The sequence below is a fragment of the Apodemus sylvaticus genome, chromosome 5, assembly GCF_947179515.1.
Source record: "Apodemus sylvaticus chromosome 5, mApoSyl1.1, whole genome shotgun sequence".
Classification (NCBI taxonomy): Eukaryota; Metazoa; Chordata; class Mammalia; order Rodentia; family Muridae; genus Apodemus; species Apodemus sylvaticus.
Window position 1 is genome coordinate 11543939 of NC_067476.1, and position 20498 is coordinate 11564436.

General features: G+C 52.0%; 2 protein-coding genes across 2 annotated transcripts in view; both read left to right on the forward strand.

The window, feature by feature from the left end:
* Window positions 1–15961, forward strand: part of Eeig1 (estrogen-induced osteoclastogenesis regulator 1) — a 32246-nt gene extending 16285 nt beyond the window's left edge. Inside the window, exons 2-11 of the mRNA XM_052182188.1 lie at window positions 4738–4858; window positions 5085–5114; window positions 6827–6943; window positions 9397–9443; window positions 9582–9736; window positions 11394–11498; window positions 11579–11795; window positions 12252–12373; window positions 12467–12536; window positions 13556–15961. Coding sequence (XP_052038148.1) covers window positions 4738–4858; window positions 5085–5114; window positions 6827–6943; window positions 9397–9443; window positions 9582–9736; window positions 11394–11498; window positions 11579–11795; window positions 12252–12373; window positions 12467–12536; window positions 13556–13601 — 1030 coding nt within the window. The 3' untranslated portion in view covers window positions 13602–15961. The remainder of the gene's footprint in view (window positions 1–4737; window positions 4859–5084; window positions 5115–6826; window positions 6944–9396; window positions 9444–9581; window positions 9737–11393; window positions 11499–11578; window positions 11796–12251; window positions 12374–12466; window positions 12537–13555) is intronic.
* Window positions 15962–16986: 1025 nt separating this feature from the next.
* On the forward strand, window positions 16987–20419 carry Dpm2 (dolichyl-phosphate mannosyltransferase subunit 2, regulatory). The gene is made up of 4 exons (XM_052182191.1): window positions 16987–17175; window positions 17472–17561; window positions 19071–19173; window positions 19799–20419. The coding sequence occupies exons 1-4, from the start codon at window positions 17173–17175 to the stop codon at window positions 19855–19857; spliced, it is 255 nt and encodes an 84-aa protein (XP_052038151.1). The 5' UTR covers window positions 16987–17172; the 3' UTR covers window positions 19858–20419.
* Window positions 20420–20498: the final 79 nt, after the last annotated feature.

The window sequence follows — 20498 nt, forward strand, 5'->3', positions numbered from 1 at the left end:
TGGTCTTCTATTGCTGGAGGCTTTTCTTTCATTTTTACCTAGCTGACCTCAGCTTTGAAACCCTGGCTGTGGCATCAGTGTCCCCAGAGGTCTGTCCTACTCTGTAGAGTGCTCTTATAGCCCTTCTTCAGAGATACTGGCAGCCACCAGTTGATTCTTGTCTAACACGTTCCCACTCTGCTCCAGGACACTTCAGGAGGCTCATTCCACACCTGCAGACTGAGCTGGTGCCTGCAGCCATTCTCCATGGATACCTCACAGAGGTTGGATTTAGGTCCAAGGGGCTTGCTAAACCAGTCTGCATGGCTTCATGGGGTAGGCAGAGCCAGTCAGGGAGACATACTGGGAGGTTCCTGTCAGATCCAGAAAAGAGTCTGGAGCATCTGAGACCACTGTTTTGTGGGGCACTTACTCTATTTTAGGACAGTTCAAAAATAACTGCATGCTGGCCACAGAGACCACAGTGAGTAAAGGGCTTGCCCTGCTTCACTGGGATTTGCACATCTAATTGTATGTCTTAAAGCTAAAAGCAAAACCTGTCTCTTTAATTACCTGTCCCTGGCAGTGGCAGCAGGGATGCCCGCCCTAAAACCCCAAGCTGGGAGAGCTGTCCGCCTGCCCGCCCGCCTTCCGGCCCTGATGGCGCGGTTGCCCACATCACTCAGTGGTCCCCACTTGGCATTCCTTGGGGGGCGGGTACGGGTGGGTCCTGACCTTGAATCAGATACTGTGGCTCAAATCCCTTTGCTTGTAACCACCCATCCTAACTTAATTCCCCTTTCCTTTAAAGTTAATTAGGAGAACTACTCTAGACAAAAACAGGGTACCCCAACAACCCCTCACCTGACTGAGCTATCCCTTCCTTCTAGTCATTGTCCCTTCCTATCAGTATGAATAGGCTGGGTGTGCAGGGAGCTGGCAGGCAGTTCAGGGTTCTGATCTTCTTAGGGCTGGGATGATGTCTTTGAGGCTTGCTTTTTGCCATTTTTTAAAGTGAGTTATCTGGGGCTGAGAATACTAAAGGCTTGTGATTTTATATGTACTGTCTCTAGCTGCACCCTGAGCCATATCAAGGCAGGGAGTGGTTGCATGCTGTTTACATTTTAACTATAATTTGTCTGTTCACACTTTCTTGCTTTCTGTGGCTATAGCCTGGTGTGTTTCTGATCAATGGAGATACGTATTGGGCACTGCTATGCATGGGCCTGTGGGGCCATTGCAGGCCCAGTCTCTGCCTTCCAGTCCATTGAGATTACAGATAGTATAAGATAATGCTGAGTTCTTAGCATCCTTGATTCTCTGGGATCTTTCAGTGTTAGAGGGGCTTCTGCTCTTCCCCAGAGTGGTATTTTTTTTTTTGATTGATTGTTTGTTTTGTTTCAAGACATTTTCTCTGTTTAATAGCTCTGGCTGTCACTTTGTAGACTAGGCTGGCCTCGAACTCATAGAGATCTGCCTGCGTCTGCCTTCTGGTTGCTGGGATTAAAGACACGTGCTCCACCACAACCAGTCAGAAAGGCTTTTCTGCCTCTGACCATATAATATACTCCAAGACTCCTAGACTTGAAGAGGAGTTAGTTCTCTTTACCCACGTAGGCGTTGTGAGAATTTACAACTGGTATTAACAGTTCAGTGTAAAGATAAGGGGCTGGGCATTTAATTCAGTGGTTAAGCCTGCTTGCTTAACATGTGCAAAGCTTAAGGTCAGTCCCTGGAGAGGCTGCCTGCTGCTGCTTTTCTTCAGAGGTGGGGATATCTAATACTGATTGTTCAGAGCCTTTAGGCACCAGGAGGGTGGCTCCGGTTTCATCCCAGAAACCTTGCCCTGCTCAACTTCCTGTAGAAGGAGGAGCATGCCTGTCACCTGAGAGCCTGGGAAGGAAGGCTTCACGTGATTTGCTCTGCCTGGCACAGCAGGGCTGGCCGGAACCCGTTTGAGCCTCAGGCTTCCTAGCTGGTATTCCCAAGACAGACTCAAAGGAGGGCTGGCGGCTTGCTATCAGCCTTTGTTCCCAGACTCTAACCCTAATTCCTCTGGGTGTTTCAAGTGTCCCAGCCTTCCTGCTTTTGCTGCTCCTACTCCTAGGTGTGTGTGTGTTGGGGGACAGAGTGGTTCCCATGCTGTCCTCTTTTAGGCTCAGGCCTCAGTTGCTCAGGAGTGACTCTTCTCTGCCCTTCCGTTCCCTGTCTGTGCTCTGCTTCCGTCTGAGAACATCCATGGGGGAAGACAGCCGTGAGCAGACGCAGACATCTGAGTCCCCTCCCCTCCCCACTGCCCATCTGTTGATGGTTCTGTTTACCAAGCATATTCTCACGCTGGGGCCTTGGCTGGTTACCCTTCCCTTGCTCCACTCTGAGGTTTCACTGCTCTCAGGCCCATTTCTACACGCCTACTTCAAGTAGCAGCTCTGCCTTACCTCCCTCCCAACTCTCACCTTCCTTGCCCTGCCTTTCCTGTTTCTCTTTATCAGATGTTCTGTGTGGGTTTTTTTTTTCTGCTCTACTGACATAAATTCACATTACCGGGGCTGGAGAGATGGCTCAGCAGGTAAGAACACCTATTGTTCTTACAAGGTCATGAGTTCAAATCCCAGCACCCATATGGTGGCTCACAACCATCTGAAAAGAGATCTGATGCCCTCTTCTGGAGTATCTGAAAACACCTACAACGTACTTACATATAATAAATAAATAAATCTTAAAAACAAATAAATAAATTCACATACCACGTAATCCATCTCTGAACTGAGGTGTACAGTTCAGAGTTTGGGTTTTTATTTTTTATTTTTGTGTTTTGGTGCTTGGTATGGAACCCAGGGCCTTGCACAAGTTTGACAAGTGTTCTTTTCCACAGACCGGTGGGTTTTCAGGTTCACAAGGCTGTGCTCTCCTCTCTGTAGTCATCTGCAGATCCTTTAATTACTGTACCAAGAAAGGCCACACATTAGCCGTCACTCTTCATTTCCCCAACTCCCGTCTCCTGGCAGCCACCAGTCTGCTTTCTGTCTTTCTGGGCATTTCTTATGAATAAAATCTACACTAGACTCCCCTGTGTGTCTGGCTGATCTTAGCAGTAATATGTTCAAGGTTAGTAGCATTCTTGGGTAAGTGCCTCTTTTTATTACTAAAGGGCATTGCACCTCAGGAGTAGACCACAACAAGTATTTACCCTCACCATTGGGGGTTTTGGGTTGCTTTTGCTCTTTAACTATTGTGAACAGTGCTGCTTGGTACATTTATATGCAGGTTTTGGTGTGCATGTAAACTCTATTTTTGTTGGGTGTGGACCTGGGAGTAGAATTACTAGGTCATGTGGTAATGTGGAACTCCTGGCCTCACAAGCCCAATAGGACTTCAGCTGCCAGGTTTTCCTGGCTTTTGCTGAGCCTGAGCCAATGTGGCAGCCTGGGGCTCTCACTCAGCTAGATAGCCTAGATTGCAGCCTGCTTTGTGAGTCCTGTGTTCTGAATCCTGCTGGAGCCCCAGTGTCACCAGCTATAAGAAAGGGTGACAGAATCACAACCACTGATGTGTGAAGCAGGCGATGCCTGACTATAGCCCTCTCAGACCCTCACCCCAAAGCACGGATCTTTCAGGTAACCCATGCTTCTTGGGTCCCGCAGGTCTCTGCTGTCTACATGACTATCCATCTTAGTAGTGGTCTTACTACAGCTTAGTAGTGGTGATGGAGATGCTGTCACACATCTCCTTCCCATGCCTAACCCTTCCTGAGCACCAGTTCTGCCAGGGTGGGGGTGGGCGGGGACTGTGTACTGTTGTCACCCCACATCTTGCTGAGCCCCTCACAGCAGCCGGGTGAAGTTTAGATGAGGTGCTTTCAGAATTCCCACTGCATAACAGCCACCTCACTTAGAAGTGCTGGGTTGGGGGCTGGAGAGATGGCTCAGCAGTTAAGAGCCCCGACTGCTCTTCCAGAGGTCCTGAGTTCAAATCCCAGCAACCACATGATGGCTCACAACAATCCGTAATGAGATCGGATGCCTTCTTCTGGGGTGTCTGAAGACAGCTACAGTGTACTTACATAAAATAAATAAATACATCTTTAAAAAAAAAAAGAATAAATTAAAAAAGGAAGTGCTGGGTTGTTGGTCTGCTTCATTCCAGGGCGGGAAGGTTGGGATATCACCTGGTCTCAAAGAACCTTCATTTTTCTGTGGACAGTGGCTGGTAGGTTCTCTCCAGCACTCCGAACAGCTGTGGTGACTAGCAGCTTTGCAGTTCTTTAAATGGTGCCTGGCCCCTGGGAAGCAGCATGTAGCATTAGCTGTTGTTACTGTTGTTAGAGGAGTCTGGCTGAATCCCGCTGAGGGCCCAGGAGACAGGTGGGAGGTCTGGGGAGCTAACCTAGCCCTGGCCTCTTACCTGTACAGTGAGTTGAGTGAGTTCATCCTGGGAACACTGAAGGGAGAGGCTCGTAAAGTGGACAGCAGGAGCCTGGGAGCAGGAGCAGGACAGGCCAAGGTCAAGGAGCAGGGAGTAGAGGCTTGGCCGCCAGCGCCCTGAGAGGCTAGCCGCCCCAGCCTTGCCCGCCCGCGGGCTGCTCTTGGATGCTCATTTCTCATTTCACGCTTTTTGTGTGTTTACAGTCGTGCTAGTGTAGTCTTAGAGAAACACTGGCCGTGGGCTCCTTGCCCTGTCTGTGATAGGACTGGAGTGGGGGGCTGCACACTAACCTCATGTCCACCTATCCGATGCTCATCTATTGTGTCTCTGCAGGGAGGAGGTGCAGGAGAACTGTGTACGATGGCAGAAGAGATTCACCTTTGTGTGTAAAATGAGTGCCAACCCGGCCACAGGCCTGCTGGATCCCTGCATCTTTCGAGTGTCTGTGCGCAAGGTGAAGTGGGTTTGGGTTCGTGTGACTGAGCCCAGGGACTGTGGGCTCAGAGCTGAGGGTGTGTGAGGGACTGACGACCTGTGGTTTTAGGCCCCTTTCCTACCACGTCCACTCCAAGGAGAATTGTGGGTTGTTTTTGTGTTCTTTTCTCTGGTGCTTTTGGGAGATCTGTGAGAGGAGAGGCCAGGGTTCCCTAGTCATGCTTTTTATGTCTGTCTTTCTGCAGGAACTGAAAGGTGGGAAGGCGTATTCTAAGGTAAGATGGCCGTGCCGGAGCCTTGGTTCACACACTGCCTTCCTTCTTCCTTTTCCTAGGACTACACTAGTCAGGCTACGGGTTGGTCAAGAGCTTACTTAACAAGACCACCCAGCCTCTGCTTCCAAAGGGTTAAAGGGCATGCAGCCACACCCAGCTTCTATGCTTTGTATGTTTTGCTGGAGATTAAACCCAGAGCAAGTCCTCTACCATTGCCTCTGGTTTTCTAAGGAGAAAAGAAGCACACATACAAAATGGAATGAAATGTGTATGACTTGGAGAAAAGGAAAGCGAGTGTTGTGTGTACACGTGCTTTTATACGCAGTAGTTGTTCAAACTGATGTACAGATTCTTCAGCTTACTCACCCAGTGAGTGTCCCCTGAGCATCTGTTCAGGTCTCCTCAGCTTTCTGTATTCTGTCTAATGGCAGCAGCGTCTCACTGTGTGCTGGTGATATAGAGCCAGCCCTTTGCTGCTGTTGTAGAGCTGTGGTGATCCCAGGTCTTCATTAGTGCCTGTCTCGCACCGCCACCTCCTCCCCTGGCTTCAGCCCTACGCTTAAAAGCTTCTCTGTGGGAACAAGTGGGAGAAGATGGCCTGGCCAGAGTGAGGCTGTTCTGTCCTCCGTCTCTGTCCTCTGGGCGCTCTTGGTCAGCCCAGCACGGGTGGGACTGTACCGTCACCCCACCCCTCACCCTGTGGGAGACCTGAGATGAGAGAAGCTCAGTGCTTGAGCTCCAAAGCCCACAGCTCTTAGCGTCTGCCTTGGCCCGGGATTGGAGGGCCCGGGATTGGAGGGCCCGGGATTGGAGGGGCTGTCAGAGGCAGGCAGCTCCTGTTTCCTCACGAGTGAGGTCTGCCAAGGAACCTCCAGCCTACCCAGATACTGCCAGGTCTTTCCCTGCTGCTAGCAGAACCTCACCATGGGCTTCATCCCACTATGAGGAAACCAACACACTCAGAAGGACTAAACTGTAAAAATGGGGTCCCTCTGAGCCATTACAAGGGCTTGAATCCAAACCCACTTTTCTGATCCTGAAGCCTGTGCCCCTAGAACACTGTAGTTGAGACTCGCATGTAACTGGTACACAATAAATGTCCAGTTAGTCTGCTACCCGGGCCCTCCCTCCCTCTCTGTATTCAGGTAGATGTGGAGTCCACCCGGCTCTCCTGTGCTGTTGCTCCTGCCCTTTGTCTCTGTCTCGCATGCACGCATCCAGGAGGAACAGCCCAGCTCCTGGGTTTGCCCTTCACTCTTGCCTCTACCAGGGCTTCATGGCGGTCCTGCCCTGCTTGCTCTGTGGCATCTCATTCCCCTACCCTGAGACCAAGTTCCCACGGGCCTTCCTTCTCTTCTGCCTGCTCTTCTGTCAGCTCCCTACAGCATGGCCTTGTTTCCCTGGGAACAATGTGTCTGTGTCACAGACAACAATGTCCTTTCATCTCAGACACACTGGCAGTAGTGCACCCTGGGACTGCACACAAAGGGTGCTTTGTGCCACATGTGAGCTCCTTGCTTTGCCACGTTGGTGCTGCTGACCCAGGATCCTGTCCTTGAGTCCTGGTTATACAACAGTCAGTGGGGCTGTGGTGCGAGTCTGCTCTCCCCCGCCCTCCCCAAGTTAACCCTTTTGTTGCAAGTCTGCTGCCCAGTGGCTGTCCTCCCGCAGCCTCCCACAGTTTTTTTGTTGTTTTGTTTTTTCCCTCCCAGCTGGGCTTCACTGACTTGAACCTGGCCGAGTTTGCAGGCTCAGGCTCCACGGTGCGCTGCTGCCTACTGGAGGGATATGACACCAAGAACACGCGCCAGGACAACTCCATCCTCAAGGTACCAGGGCTCTACCACCTCTGCTGTCTTAACCAGGGGTAGAGCAAGTATATCTCCTCATCAAACACAAGTACTCAGAGATGCTGGCAGGATGCGGCCTGAGTCAGAGCCTCAGTTTCTCATGCGTGGCTGGGTGTGACCCCACCTTCCTTAAGGGTGATAAGCCCTTGTCACCCTTGTCAGTCCTTTTTTATCTCGTGACCCTAACAGCAAGCACAGCCTGTGCATGTGGTGTCTGTTATTACATCCAAGTTTGAATATAGGGAGTGGTGACAACACAAATTCCATCATTTGCCCTAGAGCTGGCATTAACCCACCAGTCATGTAACCGCACAGCCTAGGCCCTAATTGTTGCCCGACCTGCTGGCTCCTGGTGAGGTATCAGTGAGCAGAACTCGTGTTCTGGGCCCGTGCACACCGTGTAGGGATAGCACTCCGAGGGCTGCAAGGTTTCCAGGGCCCAGGTAGCTTCTTCCCTCAGGCAGCTGCCATTTGCCTTCTTAGCACAGGTGTCTGTGCTAGCACAGCTCTCATCCCTTTCCACAGCTTCTTACAGGCTCACCAAGAAAACAGGTTGGCCTGAACACTGCCTGGGCTGACCTAGGGTGGTCAGCTGTGCCTGGCACAGAGCTGGCCATGAAGTCTTCCACAGGGCCTGAGGAACACCCGAATAGGTTCAGGCTGGTAGTGCAGTGGCATGCTGTGTAATCCCAGATTTAAGGCGATCATGAGTTTGAGCCAGCCTGAACTATATACAGCAAGATGATATCTGTCTTTTTTTTTTTTTAATGGTGATATGTTCCCTCAATCCCTGTACTCAGGAGTCAGAGGCAGGTGGATCTTTGTGGGTTCTAGGGCAGTCAGGACTACACAGGTCCATGTAGAAAGAGAATTGGAAGGTCCAGACTGGTTGGTGGGAAGGCTTCCCCAGTAGGCCTGTGCACTCAGGACAGTGGAAAGAGGCCTGGGGCCAGGTAGCCTCAGGTTCAAGGCCTACCGCCCCCCCATATCCTGTCTGCTGCGTTTTGGGGAGTCAGTTGTTCTCTTAGTCTTTTTTTTCTTTTCTTTTCTTTTTTTAAATATTTATTTTTATGTATGTGAGTACACTGTAACTGTCTTCAGGCACCAGAAGAGGGCATCGGATCCCATTACAGATGGTTATGAGCCCCACCACATGGTTGCTGAGAATTGAACTCAGGATCTCTGGAAGAGCAGTCAGTGCTCCTAATCGCTGAGCCATCTCTTCCAGTCCTGTCCCTCTTGCTACCCTCAACCTGCAACGGGTGTCAGCTACTTTGTAGACTGCTGTCATGGCTGAGACAACCCACAAGCCCCGAGGCTGTGGTGATGCTCACACTGAGGTCCTGGGTGGTCTGGGATCCGAGCTTTCCTTTCTATCCTGTTACTCTGGCCTTCACTCCATCCCAGCCGTATTTGGGGACTCAGACTTCACCATGTTTAGACCACTGGCAGAGTCCTTGCAGGTGGGTGTCAGGTTCCATACTGGCAGTATAGTTTACTTCATTTTCCAAAAACTTTTCCCTGGTGGTGGTAGTGCACACCTTTAATCCCTACACTAAGAAGCCAGAATTAGGCCAATCTCTCAGTTAAGGGCCAGCATTGTCTACAGAGTGAGTACCAGGACAGCCAGGGCTACACAGGGAAACCTTGTCTCTAAAAACCAAAAACAGGGGAAAAAAAAAAAAAACCTTTCAGACAGCCCCTGCCTGGTGGCCACTCAAGTATCCCTTCTTCCCTGTAGGGATCCTTGAGTCCTGCTCCCCAACTCAGAGTTCTGTTCTCACACAGCTGGGCAAAGCAGATGTGAGCAAATAAGACTCTAGAGCTCGCAGTCAGGGTATAAGTTATCATTGCAGCAGATCAGGCTGGCCTTGAACTCACAGAGATCCACCTGCCTCTACCTCCAGAGTGCTAGGATTCGAGGCATGGGCCACACTCCCGGCTTCCTCCACACTTGGCTACCCATTCTGTCCACCACACAGGACACAGCCTTCACTGTGGGCAGGTGTCTTAGTTTGGCTTTTACTGCTATGAACAGACACCATGACCAACTCAAGTCTTATAAAGGACAACATTTATTTAGGGCTGGCTTATAGGTTCAGAGGTTCAGTCTATTATCATCAAAGGGAGAACATGGCAGCATCTAGGCAGGCATAGTGCAGGAGGAGCTGAGGGTTCTACATCTTCATCTGAAGGCTGCTAGTGGAAGATTGACTTCCAGACAGCTAGGGTGAGGGTCTTAAAGCCCATGCCCACAGTGATACACCTACTCCCAACAAGGCCACACCTCCCAGTATTGCCATTTCCTGGGCTGAGAACATACAAACCATCACAGCAGGTGACATGGGAAGGAACAGAGTTGGGATTAGAGCTCAGAGGCTGCCCTGAGCTGGTGTCAGCAGCTGGTAATGATTTCTGCCTTCTGCCCATAGGTCACCATCGGCATGTTCCTGCTCTCCGGAGACCCCTGTTTTAAGACGTGAGTGTCATCCTGGCTATAAGTGGGGATGGGGGCCATGAGATAGAGTCTTCCTTTCACCCGGTTCTGGGGCACCCTTGTTTCCACTTGATCCTGAGACTGGGGCACCCTAGTCACATATCCCTCTGTCTTCCCAAGGCCACCGTCTACTGCCAAGTCCATCTCCATCCCAGGCCAGGACTCCTCCCTGCAGCTGACATGTAAAGGCGGTGGGACCAGCAGTGGTGGCAGCAGCACCAGTTCCCTAACTGGATCCCGGCCCCACAAGGCCCGGCCCACCATCCTGGGCTCAGGTACCATCTTCATCTGCATATCTCTCCCCTGCCTGTGACCTCAGCTTCTCCCCTGAACATTCTGTCCCAGAAAGATGCTTATCTAGAGGTGGGTGCAGGCATGGTATCATATACCTTTAATTCTTCACTCAGAAGACAGAGGTGAAAGGATCTGTGAGTTCCAGGCCAGCCTGGGCTATCAATGAGACATTGTCTCCAAAAGAGGGTGATAGGGTGGCAGAAGGGGCAGCGTGCTTGTGCTGGTGCTGCCATTGCTTGTGAGTGAGTCCCATGATCGTCTCAACCCTGCATACCCTCCCAGAGGTACTCAGCACTGGGAGGGGAGAAGCCCCAAGAGGATTAGTGAGCAGATAGCACGTGTGGCCCTCCAGACCTCAGGCCCACCTGAGACCTAGGATGGACTCAGCTATCAGGGCCTGGCTTTTCCCTACGCCCAGCCTTTTGCAGACCCAGCAAGCCAGGTGAGGTCCAGAGAGAAAGCTGCAGTTCCTGCTTGCCTTGACTTGGTGTGCCTAGGCAGAGGGGCCTCCCAGCACCGGTAGGGTCTCCAGCCTACGGAGGCTAGTGAGCAGAGGAAAGAGCTGTCTACACAAGGTTACCTTGAGTAAACTAAAACAGTTCTTTTCTGGGGAGAGCGGTTCTTGAAGACCTATGTGTCTTAGCAGCTGATTCCCCTGCCACATGCACAAAACATGTTGAGAACCTGAGCTGGTTTGGCTCGTGCATGTGATCTCAGAGTGGGAAGGTAGAGCAAGAGGGTCAGAAGTCGCATCCACATAGTAAACTCAAAGCTGGCCTGGGCTACATAGGACCCAGTCTTAAAATAACAAAATAAGGCGTGGTGGTGCACATCTTTCACCCCAGAAGCTGAGGCAGGTAGATCTCTGAGTTAGAGGCAGCTTGGTCTTTATAATGAGTTCTAAGCTATTTGCCTAGTGAGATCCTATCTTAAAAGATCAAACAAAATTCTACCTGGCTTTGGTGGGGATTTGGGCAGACCTGAGTTCATCTAGTTGCCTGGTTATACACACTCATCTCTGGAGTGGGAGGAAGGGGTGAGTCCAGTCCTCCCCTCCTGTGTTGGTTGGCAGGACTGGAGTGTATGCATTCTAGGTCCACACCCAGGCCACCTAATTCTCTTGTTTATAGCTGGGGAAGTTTGCTTTGAAATGACCTGGAACATCCCCCACCCAGATCCACCCTTTCCCAGATTTGTCCATGAACCTACGCTTGTGCCAGTTTCAAGGCCTTTAATCTGCCATCCCCGTGTCCGGAAGGCCCTGTGTCCACTGCCTTTGCTGTCTCCCCTCCTTGGTGTCCTGACATGGCATTAGGCCATCTGGGAAGAGCCTTTGACCCACAGACCGACCAGGCCCTGCATGTATGCTGCCTTTGCTTCACACCACCCACCCACATCCCAGGTTGTGGATAACTGGCTAAGATTTTGTCCTCCGAGGACTGGACAGACGCTCCCAACAGCTCTTTGTGGAGTGGGTGACTTGGGTCCCGAGGATAGCATGTGGCTTGCAGCAGATTGCTCCTCCTCTAGCCCTTGGTCTTCAGTCTGCAGACTGGAGTCACGGCGCCCACGCACGGAAGGCTTGCTGAGAGTTACAGGTGAGGTAGCACCTTAATGTAGCTTTGCTCCTCTCCCCAGGACTGCCAGAGGAGCCAGACCAGAGCCTGTCCAGTCCTGAGGAGGTGTTCCACTCTGGCCACTCCCGCAACTCCAGCTATGCCAGCCAGCAGTCCAAGCTATCTGGTGAGTGGTCAGGACTTAAACCTGGGACCTCCCAGAGCCCTGGGCCCCTGTAATCACCTTCCCATATTGCCCACCCGCAGGCTACAGCACAGAGCACTCTCGCTCCTCCAGCCTGTCTGACTTGACACACCGCAGAAATACATCCACTAGCAGCAGCACCTCTGGTGGCCTCAGCATGACTGTAGAGGGTCCTGAGGGCATCGAGAGGGAGCATCGGCCCTCTGAGAAGCCACCTCGGCCTCCTGAGAAGCCCCCACGCCCCCCACGCCCCTTGCATCTGTCAGACCGCTCTTTTCGGTGCGTCTCATTGTTTGGGGCTCCCTGGTAAACAGTCCTTCCAGTGCTCCCTCTAGTCCTTCTTTGCATCTGACCACACAGAGTAGATTCCCCATCTCAGCATGCTGAAAGGTTATGATTTAACCAACTGCTGAATATTAAAGCACACCCCTGGGCTAGGCCCGCGTGTCCTGGCTTAGACAGGGCTGTTGATTGTGGTTTTGTGTATTAGTCTGTAGACCTGACAGACCTTGTTTGAGCCTTAGGTCTGCTGTGCATGCTTCTTTTGGCTTCAGGCAGGTTCCTTAGTCCGAGTCTGTTGTCTCAGACTCAGCTACCCGTGCGGGTGAATGGATGGCTAAATGGAGGCATGATGGGGTGTGCATTGAATGGTGTAGCGCTGTAGGTGCTGGAGCTACCCTTGTCTTGTTGCTGAACTGTCACTGTGCTGTCATAATTCTGTCCCTCTCCCCCAAGGCGAAAGAAGGACTCAGTGGAGAGCCACCCAACCTGGGTGGATGACACTCGAATTGACGCAGATGACATTGTGGAGAAGATAATGCAGAGCCAGGACTTCACTGATGGCAGCAACACTGAGGGTGAGCTGCCCGCTCCAAGCCAGCCGGGGTGATGATGGCCCCCAGAGGCTCTCCCTGTCCCTCTCAGCCTCGTCCTCCCTTATGTCCCCACAGACAGTAACCTTCGGCTGTTTGTGAGCCGGGATGGCTCCACCACACTGAGCGGCATTCAGCTGGCCAACAGGTAGGGGCTAGGGCTGAGATCCCAGCCTTGCTTTAAACACTCTTGTTACCAGTGACCTTGGGCCCATCACCATAGGCCTTTGTGCGGAGGGATCTGCGGTATTTCTGGTTCCCCAAGCCTTTGAGCCAGTGAGTGAGAGTAGTGTCCAGTATGCAGGGGCATCCTGGGCCATTTCTTTGTGTTCCTGGGAGCTAGGAACAGGTAGGTCCTTTGGAACTTCTGGATCCAGAGCACCAACACTTTAGGGTGTGTCTTGTGCTGCTCTGCTGACCCCTGTTGGCTGAGGCTAGAAATTACAACCACCCTCTCCCATCAGCCCTGGGCTGCCCAGGGTGGAAGAGCAAGAAAGCACCAGGACCTCCTTACAAAGGTGATAAGGACCCGCCTTAGACCATTTGCAGACTGAGAAGCCGAGATCGGAGGAGGGAAACTAACCTGGTCTCTGCAGACCCAAGCAGTGAGGAGAATAGATGTGGCCCCTTCCCTTTTTCCTGCCTTTTTTTTTTTTTTTTTTTTTGGTTTTTTGGATTTGGTTTTTTTGTTTGTTTGTTTTTTGTTTTTTGTTTTTTGGAGACAGGGCTTCTCTGTATAGCCCTGGCTGTCCTGGAACTCCGTCTGTAGACCAGGCTAGCCTCAGAAATCCACCTGCCCCTGCCTTCCAGAGTACTGGGATTACAGGTGTGTGCCACCACCGCCCGGCTTAATGAATCTTAAGAATCCTCCAAACCCGTGTTTTCATTTGTCAATGACATGGGTAACAGTTTCTCCTTGCCAGGGTTACTATGAGAGGACTGGGCCACCCACGTGGGTACACAGCAGGTGTCCAGAGGGGACCAGGCACAGCTGTGAACCCCACCGACTCTGCTATTTCTGTCATCTTGAGCAAATGACTGAACACCTCTGGGGCCTAGTTTCTGCTGGTCTTTAAGAGACTGGCAGAGTAATTGCATGTGAAGTACCCACGGGGTCCGGCCAGGGCATTTCTAGGTAACTGCAGCACACCTTTCTCCACCCTGCAGAGTCTCCTCAGGAGTCTACGAGCCAGTCGTGATTGAGAGCCACTGAGGGACCCAGCTGTCCAGTGAAGAACGGTCCTGCCGTCTCTGGCACCCAGGCCAGTGGCGTTCCTGGAGGAGCTGGAATCCCCTTCGGACCTGCTCCGCATTGCGTCTGTGCCTCCTTATTCTAGCCACACCGGCCCCCAACTCGTCATTCCATTGTCCTCCAGCCACCCTGGAACCGCTGGTCCTGGGTGCCACTGTGAATATTGCCTTCCGAACCACTAGAAAATGGGGCAAGATGGAGCTGGCCAGGACTGCCCTGACTGGAGAGGACCTGGGCCCAGCAAAGAACACACAGCCATTCCGTGTTGGGGTGCTTGTGGCTGCCCCGTCCCTCTATCCCATGACCCACCTCAGGAGCCCCAGTGTCAGCCAGGCTGACGGGGCACTTGTTCCACTGTCCTTGCCCTTCAGGAGCTGGGCCACCCCAGAATCCTGCCCTGTGACCCTCTGCCTACTGCTTCTCTGTCTTTTCTCTGTATCCTGAGGAGACCTGCAGGCAGCCTTCTCCTGGGAGCCAAGACCTCAAACCCGACCCTCTGGATTGAGACCCCCCCCCTTAACTGTTCTGCTGCCCTGCAGCCTGCACTTTGCACGTGCTTGTCCCCAGCACAGCCGCTGGCCCTGCCCCTTGCCCTTCTCCAGGACTCCTGGGTGCTGTCTGCTGTGCAACCAGACCTAGGGAACAGTAGCCCGGCTGGAACGTGGCACTACCCTTTCCCTCTGATTATCCCCAACTCAGACCCAAGACCAGAGCCCAGAAAGGCCTGAGCATCACAGTGCCATCTGCCCGGGGCTGGGTCCTGAGCAGTTGGCCTTCCTGCAGGAAAGGAAGGGTGAGGCCCAGCCATGCTGGGTAAGCAAAGGCCTTTCCTCTGCTCTCATGTCAGCAGGCCTGGGCTGGGTTCCAGGCTAGAGGGTCAGTCAGCCAGCCAGGTGGACTGTGACTGGATGAACTGGAGCTGGCTTACTGCCAGACGAGCCTCAGCCCTCCTGGGCAAGGGTCATGCTTTCCCTGGGGAGTCTGGCCCTGTGCCCTGCCTAGGATGTCCCCTTCCTACCCACCCTCTTGGTACCTCCCCAGGCCCAGCACTTTCTGTCTGCCCTGTAATTTGCTTAAAGGGGAGTATAGGCTGCCCACTCAGCCCTGGATAAACTCCCACCCTGTTGTTAAGTTTCACTCACTTTGTATCAACCCAGCAGGCTGGCGTTTCCTTGGCCCCTTAAGGTGTTTTTCTTTTCCTCCTGAATTCCCAGTTCTTGTATTCCTTCCACCCCAACAAGGGGAGATAGGTGCCTCTGTTCCCCACTCCACCTACACCCCAGCAGGGCTGGGGATAGGCAGGTATGGGACACTGTTTCTATGGCTGGGATGGCTGGACTCCCCGGGTTGGGAGGTTCCTTGCCTAGTTTGTGTCTTTCTCAGCTGGCAAAAGTTGGGGCTGTGGTCTTGAAGCTGCCTCGTGTTGGGACCAGATCATTTCTATGTGTTCTGTGGCAGTTGTATTAATCAGCAGATGAATGTTAGAAGATGCTGCCAAGGCAAGGTGGAACATGGCTAGGGAAGGTTCTGGAGCTCAGATCTCTTCCTGCGCAGCAGGCACTTGAAGGTCTCTGGCAGCTCTGTTCCTAGGTGAGGTGACTCCAGAAGATGGGGACAGCGCTGTTGTGCTTGTCTAGGGCCTTCCCCAGTCAGAGCGTTATTTTGGTCTAGTTCTAAATTCCAGGGCTCCAGACACAAAGTGGTTGGTACCGTCAGGAAGAATGCTCCAAACCAAGAGCCCCTGCCTAACCCAAGCCAGGGTCTGGACTGGTTAGACAGGAGCTGCCAGTCCTCCGCTTCCAGGCACTGGGTCAGGATTACTGGGCTGAAAACATGGCCACAACCAAATGAACACTGGTGGGAGCCAGAGGCTAAGAGCCTTTCCTCGTGTGCTCGGTGACTCCCTCAGGTGACCAGAGCCCCTGGACTTCAAATCCTACATACAAAGATAGGATATATTAGAGATATTTTTGGAAAGGAATTGGTCTATGCAATGCCAGTTTGGAACCTAGAAGACAGTTTAATGTTTCTATTAGAGAGATATAAAGATCTGCAATATTTTTAGGGGTCTTTTCTGGTTACCCTACAACTGACCACACTGCATGGTCTGGCAGGATGAGCAGGCCCGTCTTCCTCTGTGGGGAGGAGCGTTTGCTTTCGTTTTATTCCTTTCTAACCAGGTTACCCCTGCACCCCATTCCATGGGCTGTTTGTATCTCTGTCTCAGCTTATGATAGAAGACTATGTCATATGGGGAAATCAGCCTAGTGTCAATGTGTGGTTTGGGGGTGAAATTAAATGTTGATGTTTTTGTTACTGTTTTTTGTTGGTGTTTCTTTCAATCTCATCACCATATTAACTTGGGAGCTGCTAACCATGTATGTGTAAGATGACTTGCTGGGGAAAGTGTAGGAGGTCAGGGTTCTCCAGTCTGGCCCCAGTCATAATCCTCACCACGTACATACATGTGTACACACATATTACATGTATGTCTACACACGTTTATATGAGTATGAGTCGACACTTGACAAAGGTCAGAGAACATCTGCTAATCTACTGCACGTCTTTTTGTTTGAGATAGTGTCTCTGGTTTGGGGAAAGAATAAAACATTTTTATTCTGGTATGCGAGGTTTTGTTTAGCCATGTGGTTTAAGAAGACCTGCTACTCATGCCTCGAGAGCAGTGGACTGCTGACATGCACCACCATGCCCAGCATGAATTGGGGGAGCTTAGAGCTGGTTGTCTCAGTCAAAGCTCCTGCTTTGACATAGAGCCCCACTCTTGGCTAGGAATTTAGCCACTCTGGGCATGTGGTGCTAATCATCGAAGGACCTGGTTAAAAATACCTGGGGCCGTCAGGGAACAGAGGGAGCTGCTGCCTCTGGTTGAAGAAACCGGTATCCTGGGTGGTGTAGCATTTGGAGACCGGATTGACAGCAGCTAGCCCCGTATGCCATGGGAATCGTGTTCCAGGTGGGAGACAGAAGAGAAGCGTGAAAGATAATTTGGCCCAATGCCCCTTGGCTCTTAAGACAGCCATTCTGAAACTTCTGGCAGTGAACAATGCAGGGAAGCCTAAAAGTTCCCTAGGAAGACAGCCAGTGGAAAAGTTCCCTAGGAGCCAGGCCAGGGGTAGCCATTCTACACTGCCTCTACCATTAGCAGTTTCAAGACCAGGAAGAGAGCCTTTGAATTCTGATGTCTGCTTTACCACCGACTCAGATTATGATCTGCCTTCTCTGGGACGTCCAGCTCTGGGATGCATCTCACTCTGGTTTAGGACCGTATGACAATGCTTAAAGGATTATTGTTTGGGAAGGGCCTGACAGGGAAGTCTTGGGTTCCCAGCCGCACAGTTCCCTTCAGAAACTACATTTCCCGACAGGCGGTAGAGGGCGGGGAAAGGTGGCCGGCCATACGTCAGTTCAGACGAGTCCCGGGACTAAGACTCGTAGTCACGTGATTTTCAAGCCGGAAAAGCCTGAACCAGGAACCGGATGTATTTTGTTGCTCCGGCGAGACGCTGGAGAGATGGTGAGCTTGGGGTGCAGTACCTGTGTGATTTGAGAGTACCAGATGTCGGGGCCCTGAGTAAGATCTTCTTGTGAGATAGAGTTGGGCTCCCCGAGCCCGGACCGCTCTCCCCACCGCTTGCGGACAGGTGACACGAGGCCTGGCGTGGCTTCCTAAACCCGAGAGCCACTTCTAGTCAGCCCCCCAGCCCCCGATGTTGAATGAATGAGAGGCTTGGCGTGTAAACTGCTCCGACAATCCTCCGTAAGCGCATTTACACGAGCCATCTCGCCAGATGAACCTTTTTTTCTCTCCAGGCTACCGGGACAGACCAAGTGGTAGGATTTGGCCTCGTCGCTGTTAGCTTGATCATCTTCACCTACTACACCACTTGGGTGATTCTTTTGGTATGTGCGCCCCACCCCCACCCCCACCCCACTCGCCTTCATTCTATCCTGGATCTCCAAACCAATTCTTTTTTTTTTTTTTTTTTAAGGGTTTCTCTGTGTAACCGTGGCTGTCCTGGAACTCATTTTGTAGACCAGGCTACAAAACCTCGAACTCAGAAATCCGCCTGCCTATGCCTCCTAAGTGCTGGAATTAAAGGCATGCGCCACCATCTCCAAGTCAATTCCTAACAGGACTTAAGCAGCGGCTGTGTGCCACACACCGTGCTAGATGCTTAGCTTGCTCTAATTTCACAAAACTTACACTATGATAATTGTTGATGGTGTCTACATTTTATAGATGAGGAGGCTAAGACTCAGGGAGAAGGATATTTCTCAGCCTCTGAACTGTTGTACAGTAAGGCTCTGTTTTCGGTTTGTCCTGGTTAAACAGCAGGTTCCTGGGTGTAGCAATCGCCAGTGGATTTTATTAACACCTTAAGTCAGTCTCTCTCACTCTCTCTCTCTCTCTCTCTCTCTCTCTCTCAAGATTGATTTATTTATTTCATGTATATGAGTACACTGTAGCTGTACAGACGGTTGTGAACCATCATGTGGTTGCTGGGGAGCTTGCTCCGCCCCCGCTCGCCTCCCCCCTCGCCCCTCCCCTCTCTCCCTTCAGCCCAAAGATTTATTTATTCTTATATGTAAGTACACTGTACCTGTCTTCAGACATACCAAAAGAGGTCGTCAGATCTCACTATGGATAGCTGTGAGCTACCATATGGTTGCTGGGATTTGAACTCAGGACCTTCGGAAGAGCAGTCAGTGCTCTTAACCACTGAGCCATCTCTCAAGCCCCCCTCCCCCATCTCTAATGTGGGGAATTTTGTTAGTGATTGCTTAAAAGTACGTTGTGCTTGGAAAAGGGAATCCTGCAGTACTTGGTATCCTTTAGAGAGAAAAGTTAGGTGGACTGAAGAGATAGCTAGCAGTTAAGAGGACTGGCTTCTCCTCCAGAGGACTGGGGTTCAAGTCCCAGCACCCACATGGCCAGCTACACCCATCTATAACTCCAGCTCCAGGAGACCCAACAAAAGTGCCTGGCACACTACTGCTGCTTGAGTTGTGTTAGGAGTTGGATTGGAGATCCAGGGCTTGGATGAAGCCTGCACTCAACATGCACATAGGCATAATCAAAAAATAAAGACGTCTTTAAAAGACCTAGAGCTCCTGCATTCAGAAGGCAGAGTAGGGCTGGGTGTCAGCTAGGGCTATGTGTAAGACCTTGCCTCAGAAATCAAAAAGACTGGTTTCCAGCATTCAAAAGACCCAGGCAGTATTCAAGGCTACGGAGACAAAGTAGTGGGTCTCTTGTTACGGTACATACCCACACCCAGAGGGAACCTCTTGGGAATGCTCTCAAGGCGGGACCTCAGCACCCAGTGCTGCCAGTGGGAGGGGGGTGGCTTCCCTTTGGGGCTGGGTGAGGTGAGCCCCACTCACCAGAGCTCTTGCCCTTGGTACCAGCCTTTCATTGACAGCCAGCATGTGATCCACAAGTACTTCCTGCCCCGCGCCTACGCTGTCCTCCTCCCACTGGCCGCAGGCCTCCTGCTGCTCCTGTTTGTGGGTAAGTCTTCAGTTCTCCAAAGGTCTCCTGATCTGTGGCAGGTGTCTGGAAGGCTGGCCCCCTTTGCCCCTGAGCGTACCTCCATACTTTGGCCCTTGCTGAACATCTGCTTAGAGTCTCCTGGTACCCAAGTCGCCCTGGGGTTTTCCTGTTCCTTCCTAAAGGCCACAGGCTGGAGCCCCTCTGGCCGTGTTCCCAGTGTTGCAGGTTCTTGGGGTAATGAGGACATGTCTCCCCTTTCCTGTCCCAGCCTCATCTTCATCGTCAGTGTTCCTGCCTCATCACCCTGGCATCTCTTACGGCTCTGTGGGTTGGGGACTATGTCTTTGTTGTTACAGTGTTCTAAGCTCTATCTCGCCCAGGAGCCTAAAAGAGAGCTCAGAGTGGCTGAGGAAGCATAGGGCTGGGGGGTCGCACAGGGGTAGCTAGCAGGGCAGTGCAGTCTTACACCATTCCCTTGGTGATAGTTGACCGACCCCGAGTGGCTGTATGGCCTGATGAATGACTGGGAAGATGCACCCTCAGGGTGGTTGGTTGGGAGCTTGACCTTGCATGTGGGTCATTGAGCCGGGACACCTAGCGTCCACTCTGACCCTCCCAGTCCTTCCCGTTCTGTGTGTTACAGGATTGTTCATCACTTCCGTGATGCTCAAGAGCCAGAAGATGACCAAGAAGGCTCAGTGAAGGTCCAGCCAAGATGAGGCTGCAGGCGCCTTCTCCATATCTCCTCCTGGGAAGGGACCAGGGGTCGCAGCCTACAAGACAGTCACACCGGTGGCACTGCGGCCCCCTTTGGGACATGGGACTATTTATGTCTCGGTTTGACAAACTGGTCTCTCTCTTGGTCATCCGTTTAGAAGCCAAGAAGAAGACGGTTTGGGAAGTCTCACTCACTTCCTTTGGCCTCAGAGGCTGCACATTGCTGGTCCTGTCCGCCTCCCAGTCAAAGCTCCCTGTCTCTGTTACAGAGTTCTGTTCTCTCCTCTGTGCTCCTCCTGCTGTGCTGATAGACTGAGCAGGTTCCGGGCCGTGTGCAGCCTTCCCGCCTCTCTGTACAAATCCTGTCCCTTCACAAGGCAGCTCTTCCAAGTCTGACACTTCCCAGGCTCTGTGAGGACTTCTGGACCCAGAAAGCCCTGGGGAAACACTGACAAATGCCAGAACCACAGGGATACGTCCCGGCCGCCACGCTAGACCCCAGCCGGCCTGTTTGGGAAAACTTACAAATAAATGTTAATCATGTTTGCTTCTGTCTCTCCACCATCCTTGCTTTGGGGAGACTGGCTAGAGGAGGCTCAGATTCTTCCTGGTTGTGCAATGAGGGC

Bases quoted from the DNA above. Each gene is read 5' to 3' on its own strand.
- Dpm2 (XM_052182191.1), top strand. The intron at 17,562-19,070 runs GTATGTGCGCCC...CCTTGGTACCAG, and splicing joins CCACTTGGGTGATTCTTTTG to CCTTTCATTGACAGCCAGCA. The intron at 19,174-19,798 runs GTAAGTCTTCAG...TGTGTGTTACAG, and splicing joins CCTGCTGCTCCTGTTTGTGG to GATTGTTCATCACTTCCGTG.